This window comes from Salmo salar, unplaced genomic scaffold (assembly GCF_905237065.1).
Source record: "Salmo salar unplaced genomic scaffold, Ssal_v3.1, whole genome shotgun sequence".
Taxonomy (NCBI): Eukaryota; Metazoa; Chordata; class Actinopteri; order Salmoniformes; family Salmonidae; genus Salmo; species Salmo salar.
In genome coordinates this window covers 143,407-162,939 of record NW_025547989.1, presented here as the reverse complement: position 1 = coordinate 162,939, position 19,533 = coordinate 143,407, and the positions used below count along the sequence as shown (strand labels likewise).

Sequence of the window (19,533 nt, the reverse complement as noted above, 5' to 3'; positions counted from 1 at the left end):
TCAATGCAAAGACAGGTGTCACCAAAAGCAGAAAACCAGCTAAAATTATGCACTAACCTTTGAAAATCTTCATCAGATGACACTCCTAGGACATTATGTTAGACAATACATGCATTTTTTGTTCTATCAAGTTCATATTTATATCCAAAACAGCATTTTACAATGGCGTTGATGTTGAGGAAATATTTTCCCTCCAATACCGCCAATCAATCAGCACAACAAATTAAATAATTACTATTCGTAACCATTGGTAAAATATTATATTGTCATTCAAAGAATTATAGATTAACATCTCATGAACGCAACTGCATTGCCAGATTTAAAAATAACTTTACTGGGAAATCACACTTTGCAATAAACGAGGTCCTGTCCTCAGAAAAATAGGCTTGGCGATACAGACTAGGCGCCATCTTGGAGCCATCTAAAATCAAAAATACTACGTAAATATTCCCTTACCTTTGATTATCTTCATCAGAAGGCACTTCCAGGAATCCCAGGTCCATAACAAATGTAGAGTGTTCGAAAAAGCTAATAATTTATGTCCAAAAAGCTCCGTGTTGTTAGCGCGTCCTGTAGGCTACTCAAAAACATGAACGTCGCCCGCCGGACTTGTCTTCATCAAAGAGGGAAAACAAATTTTTTACGTTCGTTCAAACATGTCAAACGCTGTATAGCATAAATCATTAGGGCCTTTTTCAATCAGAACTTCAATAATATTCAAGGTGGACGATTGCATTCTCTTTTAAAACGTATTGGAACGAGAGTACCCAAACATGCACTCACGCGCCAGAGTAGTATTGGCCATCCGCTTATGACCAACGTTCCAAGTCTCTTGTTCGGTCAGTTTTCACAGTAGAAGACTCAAACCACTTTGTAAAGACTGGTGACATCTAGTGGATGGCGTAGGAAGTGCTCAATGATTAATAAGTCCCAGTGTGTTTCAATGGCATAGGCTTAAAGTAATTCAACACATCAGATATCCACATCCTGTCAGAATTTGTCTCAGGGTTTTGACTGCCATATGAGTTCTGCTATACTTACAGACACCATTCAAACAGTTTAAGAAAATTCAGAATGTTTTCTATCCAAATGTGTTAATAATATGCATATCCTAGCATCTGAGTTGTTGTAGGAGGCAGTTAAAAATGGGCACATATTTTTTTCAAAATTCTCAATACTGCCCCCTAGCCCCAACAGGTTAAAGACAAGACTCTCCTTTATCTAACCACACTGTCCGATTTCAAAAAGGCTTTACAACGAAAGCAAAACATTAGATTATGTCAGGAGAGTACCCAGCCAGAAATAATCAGACACCCATTTTTCAAGCTAGCATATAATGTAAAAAAAAAAAAAAACACAGCTAAATGCAGCGCTAACCTTTGATGATCTTCATCAGATGACACTCCTAGGACATTATGTTATACAATACATGCATGTTTTGTTCAATCAATTTCATATTTATATCAAAACCCAGCTTTTTACATTAGCATGTGACGTTCAGAACTAACATTCCCACCGAACACTTCCGGTGAATTTACTAAATTACTCACGATAAACGTTCACAAAAAACATAACAATTATTTTAAGAATTATAGATACAGAACTCCTTTATGCAATCGCGGTGTCCGAGTTTAAAATAGCTTTTCGGTGAAAGCACATTTTGCAATATTCTGAGTAGATAGCCCAGCCATCACAGGCTAGCTATTTTGACACCCACCAAGTTTGGTACTCACCAAACTCAGATTTACTATAAGAAAAATTGGATTACCTTTGCTGTTCTTCGTCAGAATGCACTCCCAGGACTTCTACTTCAACACCCAAATGTTGGTTTGGTTCCAAATAATCCATAGTTATATCCAAATAGCGGCGTTTTGTTCGTGCGTTCAAGACACTATCCGAAGGGTAACGAAGGGTGCGCGTATCGTGACAAAAAATTTCACAATATTCCATTACCGTACTTCCGAAGCATGTCAAACGATGTTTTAAAACAATTTTTATGCGATTTTTCTCGTAAAATAGCGATAATATTCCGACCGGGAGTCGTTGTTTTCGTTCAAAGACTGAACATGTAAAATGGACTCTTCACGTGCACACGTGCGCCCGTCTCATTGTTCTCAGATCGACCACTATCCAAATGCGCTACTGTTTTTCAGCCATGGACTGCAAAGTCATCATTCAACGTTCTGGCGCCTTCTGAGAGCCTATGGGAGCCTTAGAAAGTGTCACGTTACAGCAGAGATCCTCTGTTTTCAATAAAGAGGCTAAAGAAGGCCAAGAAATGGTCAGAGAGGGCACTTCCTGTTTGGAATCTTCTCAGGTTTTGTCCTGCCATATGAGTTATTTTATACTCACAGACACCATTCAAACAGTTTTAGAAACTTTAGGGTGTTTTCTATCCAAATCAAACAATTATATGCATATTGTAGTTTCTGGGCAGGAGTAATAAACAGATTAATTCGGGTACGTTTTTATCTGGCCGTGAAAATACTGCCCCCTATCCATAAAAGGTTAACACGGTCAATGCTAATTTACAAGTCTTCTCCATCACATACATTGCTTATCATATCCTGCCCCATGTTACATACAGTGCCTTGCGAAAGTATTCGGCCCCCTTGAACTTTTCGACCTTTTGCCACATTTTAGGCTTCAAACATAAAGATATAAAACTGTAATTTTTGGTGAAGAATCAACAACAAGTGGGACACAATCATGAAGTGGAACGAAATTTATTGGATATTTCAAACTTCTTTAACAAATAAAAAACTGAAAAATTGGGCGTGCAAAATTATTCAGCCCCCTTAAGTTAATACTTTGTAGCGCCACCTTTTGCTGCGATTACAGCTGTAAGTCGCTTGGGGTATGTCTCTATCAGTTTTGCACATCGAGAGACTGAAATTTTTGCCCATTCCTCCTTGCAAAACAGCTCGAGCTCAGTGAGGTTGGATGGAGAGCGTTTGTGAACAGCAGTTTTCAGTTCTTTCCACAGATTCTCGATTGGATTCAGGTCTGGACTTTGACTTGGCCATTCTAACACCTGGATATGTTTATTTGTGAACCATTCCATTGTAGATTTTGCTTTATGTTTTGGATCATTGTCTTGTTGGAAGACAAATCTCCGTCCCAGTCTCAGGTCTTTTGCAGACTCCATCAGGTTTTCTTCCAGAATGGTCTTGTATTTGGCTCCATCCATCTTCCCAACAATTTTAACCATCTTCCCTGCCCCTGCTGAAGAAAAGCAGGCCCAAACCATGATGCTGCCACCACCATGTTTGACAGTGGGGATGGTGTGTTCAGGGTGATGAGCTGTGTTGCTTTTACGCCAAACATAACGTTTTGCATTGTTGCCAAAAAGTTCGATTTTGGTTTCATCTGACCAGAGCACCTTCTTCCACATGTTTGGTGTGTCTCCCAGGTGGCTAGTGGCAAACTTTAAACGACACTTTTTATGGATATCTTTAAGAAATGGCTTTCTTCTTGCCACTCTTCCATAAAGGCCAGATTTGTGCAGTATACGACTGATTGTTGTCCTATGGACAGAGTCTACCACCTCAGTGGTAGATCTCTGCAGTTCATCCAGAGTGATCATGGGCCTCTTGGCTGCATCTCTGATCAGTCTTCTCCTTGTATGAGCTGAAAGTTTAGAGGGATGGCCGGGTCTTCGTAGATTTGCAGTGGTCTGATACTCCTTCCATTTCAATATTATCGCTTGCACAGTGCTCCTTGGGATGTTTAAAGCTTGGGAAATCTTTTTGTATCCAAATCCGGCTTTAAACTTCTCCACAACAGTATCTCGGACCTGCCTGGTGTGTTCCTTGTTCTTCATGATGCTCTCTGCGCTTTAAACGGACCTCTGAGACTATCACAGAGCAGGTGCATTTATACGGAGACTTGATTACACACAGGTGGATTCTATTTATCATCATTAGTCATTTAGGTCAACATTGGATCATTCAGAGATCCTCACTGAACTTCTGGAGAGAGTTTGCTGCACTGAAAGTAAAGGGGCTGAATAATTTTGCACGGCCAATTTTTACGTTTTTATTTGTTAAAAAGTTTGAAATATCCAATAAATTTCGTTCCACTTCATAATTGTGTCCCACTTGTTGTTGATTCTTCACAAAAAAATTACAGTTTTATATCTTTATGTTTGAAGCCTGAAATGTGGCAAAAGGTCGAAAAGTTCAAGGGGGCCGAATACTTTCGCAAGGCACTGTAATCTACTGCAAGCCTAAAGGTTTCTCCCCTCCCTGGGTGGGGAGACCTTCTTCCTGTTATCAGTTTCACAGTGATCACAAGTTGTCTGCTGTCTGTTAACAGTTCCCCATTTTCCTTGAATGTCTTGCTTACATTGCTAAATCCTTAAGCTTAAACTTTTCCTATACACACACACACACACACACACACACACACACACACACACACACACACACACACACACACATTAGTACCTCCATCTTACAATCACTCGGTTATACATTTTCAGGGTGAAATCATTTAGTCAAACCTGTAATCATATAATTTTCATTACAAGAATGTGGTGATCGATGGTATCAAAAGCAGCGCTAAGGTCTAGGAGCACAAGGACAGATGCAGAGCCTCTGTCTAATGCCATTGAAAGGTAATTTACCACCTTCACAAGTGCAGTCTCAGTGCTATGATGGGGTCTAAAACCAGACGGAAGCATTTCGTATACATTGTTTGTCTTCAGGAAGGCAGTGAGTTGCTGCGCAACAGCTTTTTCAAAATTTTGGGAGAGGAATGGAAGATTCGATATAGGCCGATAGTTTTTTAATATTTTCTGGGTCAAGGTTTGGCTTTTTCAAGAGAGGCTTTATTACTGCCACTTTTAGTGAGTTTGGTACACATCCGGTGGATAGAGAGCCGTTTATTATGTTCAACATAGGAGGGCCAAGCACAGGAAGCAGCTCTTTCAGTAGTTTAGTTGGAATAGTGTCCAGTATGCAGCTTGAAGGTTTAGAGGCCATGATTATTTTCATCATTGTGTCAAGAGATATAGTACTAAAACACTTGAGTGTCTCCCTTGATCCTAGGTCCTGGCAGAGTTATGCAGACTCAGGACAACTGAGCTTTGGAGGAATACGCTGTCACGCCCTGACCTGAGAGAGATGTTTTTCTCTGTTTGGTTAGGTCAGGGTGTGATGTGGGGTGGGCATTCTATGTGTTATATTTCTATGTTGTCTTTTTCTTTGACTGGCCTAGTATGGTTTCCAATCAGAGGCAGCTGTCTATCGTTGTCTCTGATTGGGAACCATACTTAGGCAGCCCTTTTCTCCTTTGGGTTTCCTGGAACGGAACTGTTTCGTTGTCTGTTTATTTTGTTTTTCTAAATAAAGAACAAAGATGAGCACTATATCCGCTGCGTCTGTCCCTTACCTTCCCTTGCTTATGACAACCTCACTAGTCCTCTACTGGCTGTACTGGGTAGACCAGAGGAACCAGGCTCTGAGGGGTGACCAGTCCTCTACTGGCTGTACTGGGTAGACCAGAGGAACCAGGCTCTGAGGGGTCACCAGTCCTCTACTGGCTGTACTGGGTAGAGAGGAACCAGGCTCTGAGGGGTGACCAGTCCTCTACTGGCTCTACTGGGTAGACCAGAGGAACCAGGCTCTGAGGGGTGACCAGACCTCTACTGGCTGTACTGGGTAGAGAGGAACCAGGCTCTGAGGGGTGAACAGTCCTCTACTGGCTGTACTGGGTAGACCAGAGGAACCAGGCTCTGAGGGGTGACCAGTCCTCTACTGTCTGTACTGGGTAGACCAGAGGAACCAGGCTCTGAGGGGTGACCAGTCCTCTACTGGCTGTACTGGGTAGAGAGGAACCAGGCTATGAGGGGTGGCCAGTCCTCTTCTGGCTGTGCCGGGTGGAGATTATAACAGAACATGGCCAAGATGTTCAAATGTTCATAGATGACCAGCATGGTCAAATAATAATAATCACAGTGGTTGTCGAGGGTGCAACAGGTCAGCACCTCAGGAGTAAATGTCAGTTGGCTTTTCATAGCCGATGATTCAGAGTATCTCTACCGCTCCTGCTGTCTCTAGAGAGTTGAAAACAGCAGGTCTGGGACAGGTAGCACATCCGGTGAACAGGTCAGGGATCCATAACCGCAGGCAGAACAGTTGAAACTGGAGCAGCAGCACAACCAGGTGGACTGTTGACAGCAAGGAGTCATCAGGCCAGGTAGTCCTGAGGCATGGTCCTAGGGCACAGGTCCTCTGAGAGAAGAGAGAGAGGGAGACCTCACTAATGCTCTTGTGGCTGAATGGAAGCAAGTCCCCACAGCAATGTACCATCATCTAGTGGAAAGCCTTCCCAGAATAGTGGAGGCTGTTATAGCAGCAAAGGGGACCAACTCCATATTAATGTCCATGATTTTGGAATGTTCAATGAGCAGGTGTCCACATACTTTTGGTCATGTAGTGTTTCTACCTAATGTTAGATAATAGCAGGTGTCCACATACTTTTGGTCATGTAGTGTTTCTACCTAACATTAGATAATAGCAGGTGTCCACATACTTTTGGTCATGTAGTGTTTCTACCTAATGTTAGATAATAGCAGGTGTCCACATACTTTTGGTCATGTAGTGTATAAATCTCATGATTCAATGATTATTTAATTCTCACTATCTTTATTTAATTTTTACAGATGAACTCAAAGAAGAGCTGAGTAAGTAGTGTGTGTGTGTGTGTGTGTGTGTGTGTGTGTGTGTGTGTGTGTGTGTGTGTGTGTGTGTGTGTGTGTGTGTGTGTGTGTGTGTGTGTGTGTGTGTGTGTGTGTGTGTGTGTGTGTGTGTGTGTGTGTGTGTGTTCACGCGTGTCTGTGTGTGCATTGTCATGTTTTTAAGGTTTGCTCACCAACATGTGGGTTCTGACTATCTGTTCTTGTCCTCAGGGAAAGCTGAAGAAACCATCCAATCCCTCTCCACCTCTCCAGGTGGTCAACAGAAAACACAGACTCCTTCCCAAAGTAATCAGTCTTTATGATTCTAATGTTTCCTAGAATTACTGGTCAGTTTATTATCTCTATCTGTCTCTCTCTGTCTGGTCAGTTTATTATCTCTATCTGTCTCTCTCTGTCTGGTCAGTTTATTATCTCTATCTGTCTCTCTCTCTGTCTGGTCAGTTTATTATCTCTATCTGTCTCTCTCTCTGTCTGGTCAGTTTATTATCTCTGTCTCTCTGTCTGGTCAGTTTATTATCTCTATCTGTCTCTCTCTCTGTCTGGTCAGTTTATTATCTCTATCTGTCTCTCTCTCTGTCTGGTCAGTTTATTATCTCTATCTGTCTCTCTCTCTGTCTGGTCAGTTTATTATCTCTATCTGTCTCTCTCTCTGTCTAGTCAGTTTATTATCTCTATCTGTCTCTCTCTCTGTCTGGTCAGTTTATTATCTCTATCTGTCTCTCTCTGTCTGGTCAGTTTATTATCTCTATCTGTCTCTCTCTCTGTCTGGTCAGTTTATTATCTCTATCTGTCTCTCTCTCTGTCTGGTCAGTTTATTCTGATGTTGTTCCTTCATCCTTTCTGTCTTTAATAGAGTCTGAGGGGATTGAAGGGATGGAGATGGAGTCTATACCAGGGAGGAAGTCTGGTCCTGGTCCAGGGAGGAAGTCTGGTCCTGGTCCAGGGAGGAAGTCTGCTCCTGAGATGAAGCCTTTACTGGCTGCTGGACCACAGAAGGATGATCTGGATGATCTGGAGAGGGGAGGAAGAGTTACTACAGAATTTAACTATGTGCTATAGGGTTACTATAGAGAGATTATAACTATAGAGCTGAGTTACTATAGAGAGACTATAACTATAGAGCTGAGTTACTATAGAGAGACTATAACTATAGAGCTGAGTTACTATAGAGAGACTATAACTATAGAGCTGAGTTACTATAGAGAGACTATAACTATAGAGCTGAGTTACTATAGAGAGACTATAACTATAGAGCTGAGTTACTATAGAGAGACTGTAACTATAGAGCTGAGTTACTATAGAGAGACTATAACTATAGAGCTGAGTTACTATAGAGAGACTATAACTATAGAGCTGAGTTACTATAGAGAGACTATAACTATAGAGCTGAGTTACTATAGAGAGACTATAACTATAGAGCTGAGTTACTATAGAGAGACTATAACTATAGAGCTGAGTTACTATAGAGAGACTATAACTATAGAGCTGAGTTACTATAGAGAGACAGTAACTATAGAGCTGAGTTACTATAGAGAGACTATAACTATAGAGCTGAGTTACTATAGAGAGACTATAACTATAGAGCTGAGTTACTATAGAGAGACTATAACTATAGAGCTGAGTTACTATAGAGAGACTATAACTATAGAGCTGAGTTACTATAGAGAGACTATAACTATAGAGCTGAGTTACTATAGAGAGACTATAACTATAGAGCTGAGTTACTATAGAGAGACTGTAACTATAGAGCTGAGTTACTATAGAGAGACTATAACTATAGAGCTGAGTTACTATAGAGAGACAGTAACTTTCTATAGAGACCTATCCCTCTTAACAAAGCTGAGTTTCTGAGTATATAACTGAGTGATATGAATCTTGGTGAGACAGAGTCCTCTGATCAACGTGTTGGTCACTACTCTATAATCCACTTTCAGTAGTTAGTTCTTTACTTTTTGAAGTTTTACTACCCATGTTTGTATTATGGGTTTATATCCATTTCCTGGTTATTCTATATATGTGTTCCCCATAAACAATGTCTTTCTAATCCCCCTCAGGTATTGATAGTGTTGAATTGAATGGAACGATGGACTAAGGTCTCCTGTTAGAATCTGTTACAGACCCTCTTATGTCCAGTACCTGATAATAACAGGTATATCAACAGGACCACAGGAGGCTGGTGGCACCTTACCAAATACTTTTTACTGTGTAGGGGTGTCAATAATTTAGACCCCTACCTTTTTGAGAAAATAAATATTACTTGTTAAAAGAAACATTTTAATCAGATCAATTGTATTAATATAAAATAATATAATTGACACATTTTGTTGAGCAGATGATATAGACCTGTGGTAGAGACAGGTATGGAGACAGGTCATCAGTCTGTTATATAGAGCTATGGAGACAGGTCATCAGTCTGTTATATAGCGCTATGGAGACAGGTCATCAGTCTGTTATATAGAGCTATGGAGACAGGTCATCAGTCTGTTATATAGAGCTATGGAGACAGGTCATCAGTCTGTTATATAGCGCTATGGAGACAGGTCATCAGTCTGTTATATAGAGCTATGGAGACAGGTCATCAGTCTGTTATATAGAGCTATGGAGACAGGTCATCAGTCTGTTATATAGAGCTATGGAGACAGGTCATCAGTCTGTTATATAGAGCTATGGAGACAGGTCATCAGTCTGTTATATAGAGCTATGGAGACAGGTCATCAGTCTGTTATATAGAGCTATGGAGACAGGTCATCAGTCTGTTATATAGAGCTATGGAGACAGGTCATCAGTCTGTTATATAGAGCTATGGAGACAGGTCATCAGTCTGTTATATAGAGCTATGGAGACAGGTCATCAGTCTGTTATATAGAGCTATGGAGACAGGTCATCAGTCTGTTATATAGAGCTATGGAGACAGGTCATCAGTCTGTTATATAGAGCTATGGAGACAGGTCATCAGTCTGTTATATAGAGCTATGGAGACAGGTCATCAGCCTGTTATATAGAGCTATGGAGACAGGTCATCAGTCTGTTATATAGAGCTATGGAGACAGGTCATCAGTCTGTTATAAAGAGCTATGGAGACAGGTCATCAGCCTGTTATATAGAGCTATGGAGACAGGTCATCAGTCTGTTATAAAGAGCTATGGAGACAGGTCATTAGTCTGTTATAAAGAGCTGAGATGATGGATAGGCCAACCTCATGTTCAGTGTATTGATGATGATTGGCCAACAGCTTCAGTGGATTGATGATGATTGGTCAACAGGTTCAGTGGATTGATGATGATTGGTAATCAGGTTCAGTGGATTGATGCATGTATTACTATTGGATAACTGACATGGTTTTTAAATCAAATGCTACGGGGTCAATAATAAAATAACCCATCAGTATATCCAGTTCCAAGCAGTAGGCCTTGATGTATTTAATCCACTAATACTAACCATGTTCATTTAACATAAAAATATCTCTACATTTAGCATTTTGATCATCAACAAGGTTTATTTGAGCTGTGGTCAGCTGGCATTATAAATCACCATAGTAACGACTGACGGCAGTGCGTCACAGGCAGGAATCAGCAAAGAGTCTGGTGTTGAGTTTTCACCCGGAGAGTCGAAGAGGGTGATGCCTGGTCTACACTAGATAGAGGGTGATGCCTGTCTACACTAGATAGAGGGTGATGCCTCCTCTACACTAGATAGAGGGTGATGCCTGGTCTACACTAGATAGAGGGTGATGCCTGGTCTACACTAGATAGAGGGTGATGCCTGTCTACACTAGATAGCGGTAAATTGTGCTTGTGGGCTGCTGGCAGAATATGGCAGCATGTTCAATTGTGCGTCAAGAATTCAGCAAGTTTGAATGAAGGATAAATGGGGAAAATAGTTGAATCCATTCTCCATTTCATGAATTTATTCACAGGTAAATAGTTTAATCCATTCTCCATTTCATTAATTTATTCACGGGTAAATAGTCATTGAAGATTTTTTTAATTATTAAAACTTCTTTGGGATCATTGGGACGCTAGCGTCCCACCTCGACAACATCCGGTGAAGTTGCAGAGCGCCAAATTCAAATTACAGAAATAGTAATAATAAACATTCATGAAAGTACAATTGTTAATCATCGGTTAAAAGATAAACTTCTTGTTAATCCAGCCGCTTTGTCAGATTTCAAAAAGGCTTTACGGCAAAAGCATACCATGCGATTATCTGAGGACAGCGCCCCGCTTACAAAAGCATACAAACATTTTCCAACCAAGTAGAGGACTCACACAAGTCAGAAATAGCAATAAAATAAATCACTTACCTTTGAAGATCTTCATCTGGTTGCAATCACAAGGGTCCCAGCTACACAATAAATGGTCATTTTGTTCGATAAAGTCCTTCTTTATATCCCAAAAACTCTATATTGTTGGTGCGTTTTGTTCAGTAATCCACTGGCTCAACATGTCAAACGATGTTTATAATTAATCCTCAGGTTGTCAATTATCTAAATAATCGATAATATTTCAACCGGACAATAGCGTATTCAATAGAAAGGATAAACAACGAAGAGCATGCACACAGTCACGCTTTCAATGGAAAACTACTCACATCAAAAATAATGGATTTTCCTCAGGTTTTTGCCTGCCATATCAGTTCTGTTATACTCACAGACATTATTGTAACAGTTTTAGAAACTTCAGAGTGTTTTCTATCCAAATCTACCAATTATATGCATATCCTAGCTTCTGGGCCTGAGTAACAGGCAGTTTACTCTGGACACATTTGTCATCCAAACTTCAAAATACTGCCCCTAGCCCAAAGAAAAAAACTGTGTATAAAATCTGAAAATGTATTTAATTGTTTATTTGCATATAATAGGCAATTTTTTAAAAAGACAACATTATTGACACCTTGACACCGAATTAAATGTCTTCCCGCTTATATTTTGATTTTTGGAGGGAGTGTATTAGACTGTAAATAGTGATGTCATCTTCATACCTGTATTTCCATCATGAATTTCAAACTGTGGAAACTCTTGGCTATTGCGGCGATCTATCAACGCAGCGACAGCGCTCAATGTGGGTTCACCCCGTCCTGATGACCCACAGCCGGTATATAGAGAACCATCATCTGGTACAGGAGCTGCGGTTTGTGATGTTCCACAGCCCGTATATAGAGTACCATCATCTGGTACAGGAGCTGTGGTTTGTGAAGTTATGCTTGGTAGCTATATTTGCTAGCTAAAAATAATTGTTATTCATGTCTTGTACACAGTATCTAACGGGGAGTATCTGACAGGGGAGTATTTGACAGGGGAGTATCTGACAGGGGAGTATCTGACAGGGGAGTATCTGATAGGGGAGATCACTCTGAGGGCTGCCTGTCACAGGTCCATGAGGAAGAGTGAAAGTTAACAGGTTATTTGGTAAAGATCTGTTGATGCAGTGTTTGGTAATTGTGTTCACTGAGACACAATCTATTCCTGTATAGTTAAATGAACCCCTAGTTAAGAAGACTAGAAACTACTATGTTAATTGTTATTTATGAGCTGCATCATTCTTGTTTCTCACTTCAGTCTTTCATCACACGTATCTTCACAGATGGTGTTAAAGCACTCCGTACCAGTGGTCGTGGTCCAAAACCACTGCTTCTGTGTTGCAGGAAGTGCTCTGTGCAATCATCTAGTGGCCCTTCTTTACCAGACAGCGCACTACTCTCAACTAAACATTCCTGCTGCACCACCAATTCACATCTGCACAGACACAGAACAGAGTTGGCACAAGCCAAGAACACTTTTGACTCTATCAATATCCATAAAAATGCACCTGAAAAGTATTCAGCCTATGTAACAGTAAATCCTTGTTAATTAGGGTGTGAAGCCAGGTCCGGTTGATGGGATAGAGTTCCATAAACATACTAACTTAATTAGGGTGTGAAACCAGGTCCGGTTGATGGGATAGAGTTCCATAAACATACTAACTTAAATAGGGTGTGAAACCAGGTCCGGTTGATGGGATGGAGTTCTGTAAACATACTAACTTAATTAGGGTGTGAAACCAGGTCCGGTTGATGGGATAGAGTTCTGTAAACATACTAACTTAATTAGGGTGTGAAGCCAGGTCCGGTTGATGGGATAGAGTTCTGTAAACATACTAACTTAATTAGGGTGTGAAGCCAGGTCTGGTTGATGGGATAGAGTTCTGTAGACCTACTAACTTAATTAGGGTGTGAAGTCAGGTCCGGTTGATATGTAAGAGTGCGTGCTGGTGGCAGGGAAGTCAGGCGCAGGAGATCGAACTTGGTATAAACGGAGCAGTTTAATAAGTGCTCAAAAACTCAGAAAACCAAAATATACAAAATAATACAATTGGGTACTGATAAGGAAATTATATGTTTAAGATAATGACTAAATTATTCCACCCTGTCACTGTATAATTGAGTGAAATGTATTAGAATCATAAGACTAGAATTCTCTAATGTGTGTGCATAGGAAAAGAGGAACTGTCAACAGACAACTTGTGATAGACAACTGTGAAACTGATAACAGGAAGGAGGTCTCCCCATCCAGGGAGGGGAGAAACCGTAAGGCTTGCAGTAGATTGTGCAGGATATGATAAGCAATGTATGTGTTGGAACATTCTTGTAAATAGCAAGAGGAGGGGCATTTATAAGGGGTACGGTATGACCAAATGTGAGGTATAAAAGGCTATGTGCGTTGTATGATTTTTAGAGCTCTCTGAATAAAGAACTAACCTTTTGCAGAGATTCTGGGACTTTGTCAAATTCTTCTATTAACCGGGGCCTTACAACCCCTTAAGTATTTAATGAAGTTGTCCCTTACTGGTTTTCTTCCAGTAACACGTGTTTCAGACAGATTGGTGCTTGTGACTTATAAACTTGGTCTCTGCTGCCCGCTCAATCAAGTGCCAGAAGGTCATCAGGTGGGTGTAGCTTGCAGATCTAAAGACTGACCCAGAGTATTTCAATACCAAAAAAGCTCATTACTATTATTGCCCATCTTCTCTAAGCATCAAGTAGCACTAGACATGACCTAGCTGCTATTGTTGCCTGTTTTCTTGTTACTGTGCAGCCTGTTTTGTCATACTGTATCTACCTCAAATACCTCGTACCTCTGCACATTGGTCTGGTACTGGTACCCTTTGTATAGAATTCAGTTTTTGTGTATTTTATTTTATTCCTCTTGTGTTTTTTAATTGTGTATTATTATAACTATGTATCATTGGGAAAGTTTATTTCACAAGCATTGCGCAGTAAAGTCTACAACAGTTGTATTCGGCACATGTGAGTAAAGGGGGCAATGTCAGTCCATAAACATCTCTGCCCGCTGAGTACAGATGTAAATTCAACGTCTTTTCCAAGTTGGTTCAACGTAATATTATTGAAATGACGTGGAAACAACGTTGACTCGACTAGTGTTTTCCCAGTGGGTCCCGACCTGACATGGACAGCCAACACAAACCTACTGGGTGGAGGTACAGGACGGTCGGGCAGGCTGACTGGGTGGAGGAAGGACAGGAGCACCTCCACTACCAGGTTCAAGAATAGCTTTTATCTGACTGCTGTTTTTAATACTTTAGCATTTATGACTACTGTTTTTTTTATAATATTACCACTCTGGGCGTATTTTTACTGTATTCCTCGATGTGTGTTAAGTACTTTATCTGAGAGAGCTACAACGTAGAATTCCAATGTATGTATTACTGTTAATAGGTATTTTGCAAATGGCAAATATAGTGTACTACTTAAATAAACTACTTGAATAAACTACTTAAATAAACTACTTAAATAAACTACTTGAATAAACTACTTGAATAAACTACTTGAAAAACTACTTGAATAAACTACTTAAATAAACTACTTAAATAAACTACTTGAATAAACTACTTGAATAAACTTCAAAAAGTATTCGATTGTGTTCAGAACTATCAGATGATTTCTGCACCACAGAAATATAACGATAGTATAATGTATATAATGATATTGTGTATATATGCTGATATGATGATATTTAAGGAAAGGGAACGGAGGACACAGGGTTTGACGATGGAAAAAGCGGCGTGCCTCCGACTAACAGCTGTAGTGGTGTTGGTCAGGAGGAGAACGGTTGGACTTTGAGCATATTGTGAGCACCCTGCCAGTGAAGCCGTTGAGCAGCTCTGCTATCTGGGGTGTAGCTCGTTTTGGCTCGGCGGCCGAGAGTCTTTCACTTCCTCAGTGTCAGAAGGCCGCTACGCGCACTATGCATCCGCCCCGACTACACACACACTATGAATCCGCCCCGACTACACACACACTATGCATCCGCCCCGACTACACACACACTATGCATCCGCCCCGACTACACACACACTGTGCTGCAACAGTCGTGTCTCTCTACTCAGATACCAGAGAGAGAGAGAGACATAGTCTGGATTTCCTCTTATCTGTTTGTCAGGGTTTAGGATGCATTTCCCCTGATCAGAAAGGCTCAAGTCAGTGAGGGGGAGGAAAATGTGTCCCTGTCTGTAAGCATCGTTGGACCCAGAATCCCAGTTCTCAAACCGAGGGCCATAGATTATATTCCCTGCCATTCATTACGGTGTCTCCATCCTTTTTGCAGTAGACGTTTACCTCACTGTCAGCAGTTTGTTTTTTAGTAAAGCCATAGAAGCTGAGTTGAAAATTAGATCCAATGTAAGCAGGTTTGCCACAATGGGGGCTAAAACTACAACTTTTACATCTTCTTGAGTCTTACCACAGTGACACTCAAACCACCCGCGTTTAACCCTGTTCTCAAAGCCCACTCTGGGTGTGAAATCTCCTTGGTGCAGTGTAGCGACCGTGGTGTGTTTGACACCTGCCGATTCACTCTCATGGCGATGCTTCCATTCGATAATACCGTCGCATGATCCAGAGAAGCGGAGTGTGACAGTGTCATTCAAAACGACTGTAATTGTAGAAAGCACGGAGGATTCCGTAATGTAGACAAACACATGCTGGGAAAAAGCGATAAACACTGTCTTCCAAAAACAATTCATTGTAGATTGCTGGTCTTCAGGTGCGCAAAGCTTCATAACGTCTGTCTGACTAGCGAAATGTCTGCAATCTATTCCAGATTTCCGTTCTGTGTTAAATAACCTGGGTTTGACTGACTATGCTGCTCAGCAGTAGCGGTCTTCAGGCGGGTGGCTTCTCTGGATAGCTTAGTGTCAGTGAGTAGAAAGGGAGTTGTAGCTGGTGTTATAGGGACTTGTACTGCCCTTTTCTTAGTCTGGATAGTAGTAGTTCTTACTCTCCTTTTGTGTTTTAGAATCAGGGTAATTGGGAATGTCTATGGCTCTCAGTTAAAAGCACCAAAAGTGCAGCACAATCTCACATTCAATTTGTGCACATATGTACATAATTCATTTCAGCAAATTTGTTACGTTTTTGTGTGGTTTAATTCGTGAGAAAAGACACCAATTTATGGGCTGCCAAAACATTGCCATCAAGGTAAGGGACGTTTCTATGGCGGGAGCGCTCTTTCAGAGAAACGCGACCGAAAAGTGCAGCCACTCCAGATCTAAACCACACTTTTGTTTTATCAAATTATCACAACACATATGTTGTAACATCGCTTATTTTTTGTTTGGGGCTTCACCAGTGATTTTACCCACGCAGCACTGCTACAGGTGAAGACAGCAGTCAGTGGCAGGAGCACGGTAGACCAGCTGTACTACGGCTTGGCAGTCAAGTCTTTCACTTCCTTGTTTGAGCTATCAAAATACGCCAGCCTTATAAAAGCTCTTATAAATGGTTCTGCTGGTAGCAACATGGTGGTGTAATATAATATAAAACTATAATATAATAAAATGCTATAATACTATAATATAATACTATAATACTATAATATAATATATACCGCCCTTTCTGAATAGTGAAGAGTGTTTTTTGGCTTCCTGTCTAATTATGGTGGCATGGTTGCTTGTTTCCTCTCCAACTTCCTGATGACTGAAACTGACATGGTGGGATGATTGAGTGACTGTCAGTGACATAACAGGAGGGAAATTGCTGATTTACAACCACGTTTCTAAATGGCTCTTTGTGTGTTGTACTATTCTAACTCTTAACATCAAGTTGAGACCCCTGGCTCTATTTTAACAAACCTGATGCGATGGTACATCTCAGCGCTGCTGGTGGAGCTGTAGGTTAGGGGGGTTTATCAGAAATACTTTTCTATTTTCACAACCAAGAATGATGGGCTAGTGCTGGCGCAAAAGGGAAAGGTTTTGATGAAGAAACAAGTTGTTAGGGGAAGCGGGTGGTGAATCACGATAGTGAATCATTCAAATTAGTTATTTGTTTTATGAACGAAAAACAAGGAACCAGTATTTTTTGTTTAACAACAACAATTAATACATGTAAAATGTAATATCATAAAACTGCCAGTATAGAAAAGACACAAGGCATTGCTGTTGAACCAGCTGAGGGTAAGGGGTAGCCTGTGGAGGGCTTGTGTTTTGAACATATGAAACGGAAAACAAGATATTGTTACACGGTCATAACTTCTAAATACGAGGTATTCACTGAGGTTCTCATATCTAGTTTCATGATGGGCCTGGACACATGTAGCCTACATGATGGAGAGGGTTTAACGCCCAAATCCGGAGCTACATGGTTAAAATAATGTAGGCCTGGACACATGCAGCCTACATCATGGAGAGGGTTTTACGCCCAAATCCGGAGCTACATGGTTAAAATAATGTAGGCCTGCCTACAATATAAAAAGGTCAGCAAATGTCAGCTCACTATTTTACTCCTCTCAAACTTGACCTTTTAATAAAGCTTAGTCGATAAAGATTTATTTCCAATCGGTTTCACGAGACAAACAAACGCTTTATCAACAGCCTTGATTACTGTCCAAATTCATACCATAATAGCATTAACACCAGTTTCTGGTTGGTATTAAATATCCTGAAATGCCTGAAATGAGACTTTGGATCCCGTTAACGTTTCCCATCTGAGCTCAAACGAGCTGATTGGTAAATTACCAATCCTTGCGCAACAGTTTGAAAATAGCAGAGCGCTGACTTTGACTTTAACAGGTTGAAATTGCCAAAGAACGTACGTGCATTTCACACTAGCGCCACCTTAACCCCTCCTAATATATATACAGTGGGGAAAAAAGTATTTGATCCCCTGCTGATTTTGTACGTTTGCCCACTGGTAAAGAAAGGATCAGTCTATAATTTTAATGGTAGGTTTATTTGAACAGTGAGAGACCGAATAACAACAAAATATCCAGAAAAACACATGTAAAAAATGTTAGAAAATGATTTGCATTTTAATGCAGGGGATCAAAATCTTTTTTCCCCCACTGTATATATACTGTATATGTGTATATATAGTAACCGTCAAAAGTTTGGATACCTACTCATTCAAGGGTTTTTCTTTATTTGTATTATTTCTACATTGTAGAATAGCAGTGAAGAAACTCTGAAATAACTCATAAGGAACCATGTAGTAACCCAAAAAGTGTTGGTCGGTGGTTCCCACCGTGAAGCATGGAGTAGTTACTCTCAGTTGTATGAATGAATGTGAGTCTCTTTGTTTGGTCAACCTGTCATCAACAATATCCTAACTAACTGGCCTGTGGTGATGTCAGTGGGGGCTCTAAACACCACGGAAAGGAGTTATTTCCTTGTTTTTTATCACCACCACCAGAAAATGGGCTTTGTGTGCAATGGATCTGGTAATTATGGTGGTGATGATAGATGTTATCCACCATTGCCAAGGGAGGAGATGAGATGAGAGGGAAAAGTAAGTATGTTATAATCCATTTAACAGCTTTCAACCTCAAGGTGACATGGTGAGAGAGAGGTGTTGCTAGTTGTGTTTAACTACAACCTCAAGGTGACATGGTGGGAGAGAGGTGTTGCTGGTTGTGTTTAACTACAACCTCAAGGTGACATGGTGGGAGAGAGGTGTTGCTGGTTGTGTTTAACTACAACCTCAAGGTGACATGGTGAGAGAGAGGTGTTGCTAGTTATGTTTAACTACAACCTCAAGGTGACATGGTGAGAGAGAGGTGTTGCTGGTTGTGTTTAACTACAACCTCAAGGTGACATGGTGAGAGAGAGGTGTTGCTAGTTGTGTTTAACTACAACCTCAAGGTGACATGGTGAGAGAGAGGTGTTGCTAGTTGTGTTTAACTACAACCTCAAGGTGACATGGTGAGAGAGAGGTGTTGCTGGTTGTGTTTAACTACAACCTCAAGGTGACATGGTGAGAGAGAGGTGTTGCTGGTTGTGTTTAACTACAACATTTGTTTTATTGCTTCTCTTCAACTTGGACTTGATTTCCTCTATTTCTGTATCACCAGAACTAATAACCCTGAAGACTATGTTGTGGAACAGTCCAGTCGAGAGAAGGTCAGGAGATGCTTGGGACATGGTCTTTTGTAGCTCAGTTGGTAAAACATGACACTTGTCACGCCAGGGTAGCGGGTTTGATTCCTGGGACCACCCATTCCTAAAAATGTATGAGCACATGACTTTAAGTCACTTTGTATAAAAGCATCTGCTACATGGCATATATTATGGTAAAAAAAAAAAAAATCTGTGAATATGACATTTATAGGAGTAATTTATATAGTTTATAATGGGCTAAATCAGGGTTTATATATCATGAAATGAAGATATCCGATTAACCCTTTCTAGGTACGTGAGCCAATGCATTTTTCCTATCAGATAAAACAAAATTGTATTTGTCACATGTGCCAAATACAACAGGTGTAGTAGACCTTACCGTGAAATACTTACAAGCCCTTAACAAACAATACAATTAAAACAATAGAAAATATTTACTAA

The 19,533-nt window shown here is 40.6% G+C and overlaps 1 protein-coding gene across 7 annotated transcripts in view; it reads left to right on the top strand.

Moving 5' to 3' along the window:
- Nucleotides 1–7,904, top strand: part of LOC106597706 (uncharacterized) — a 159,546-nt gene extending 151,642 nt beyond the window's left edge. For 3 of the 7 annotated variants that reach the window (XM_045711799.1, XM_045711800.1, XM_045711798.1), the window contains one exon: nucleotides 7,644–7,904. In XM_045711799.1, the coding sequence (XP_045567755.1) occupies nucleotides 7,644–7,762 (119 nt within the window). In that variant the 3' untranslated portion in view covers nucleotides 7,763–7,904. Of the gene's footprint in view, nucleotides 1–6,546; nucleotides 6,689–6,913; nucleotides 6,989–7,556 lie in introns of those variants that run through there. The other 4 variants (XM_045711803.1, XM_045711801.1, XR_006763221.1 and 1 more) reach the window with 3 other exon arrangements.
- Nucleotides 7,905–19,533: the final 11,629 nt, after the last annotated feature.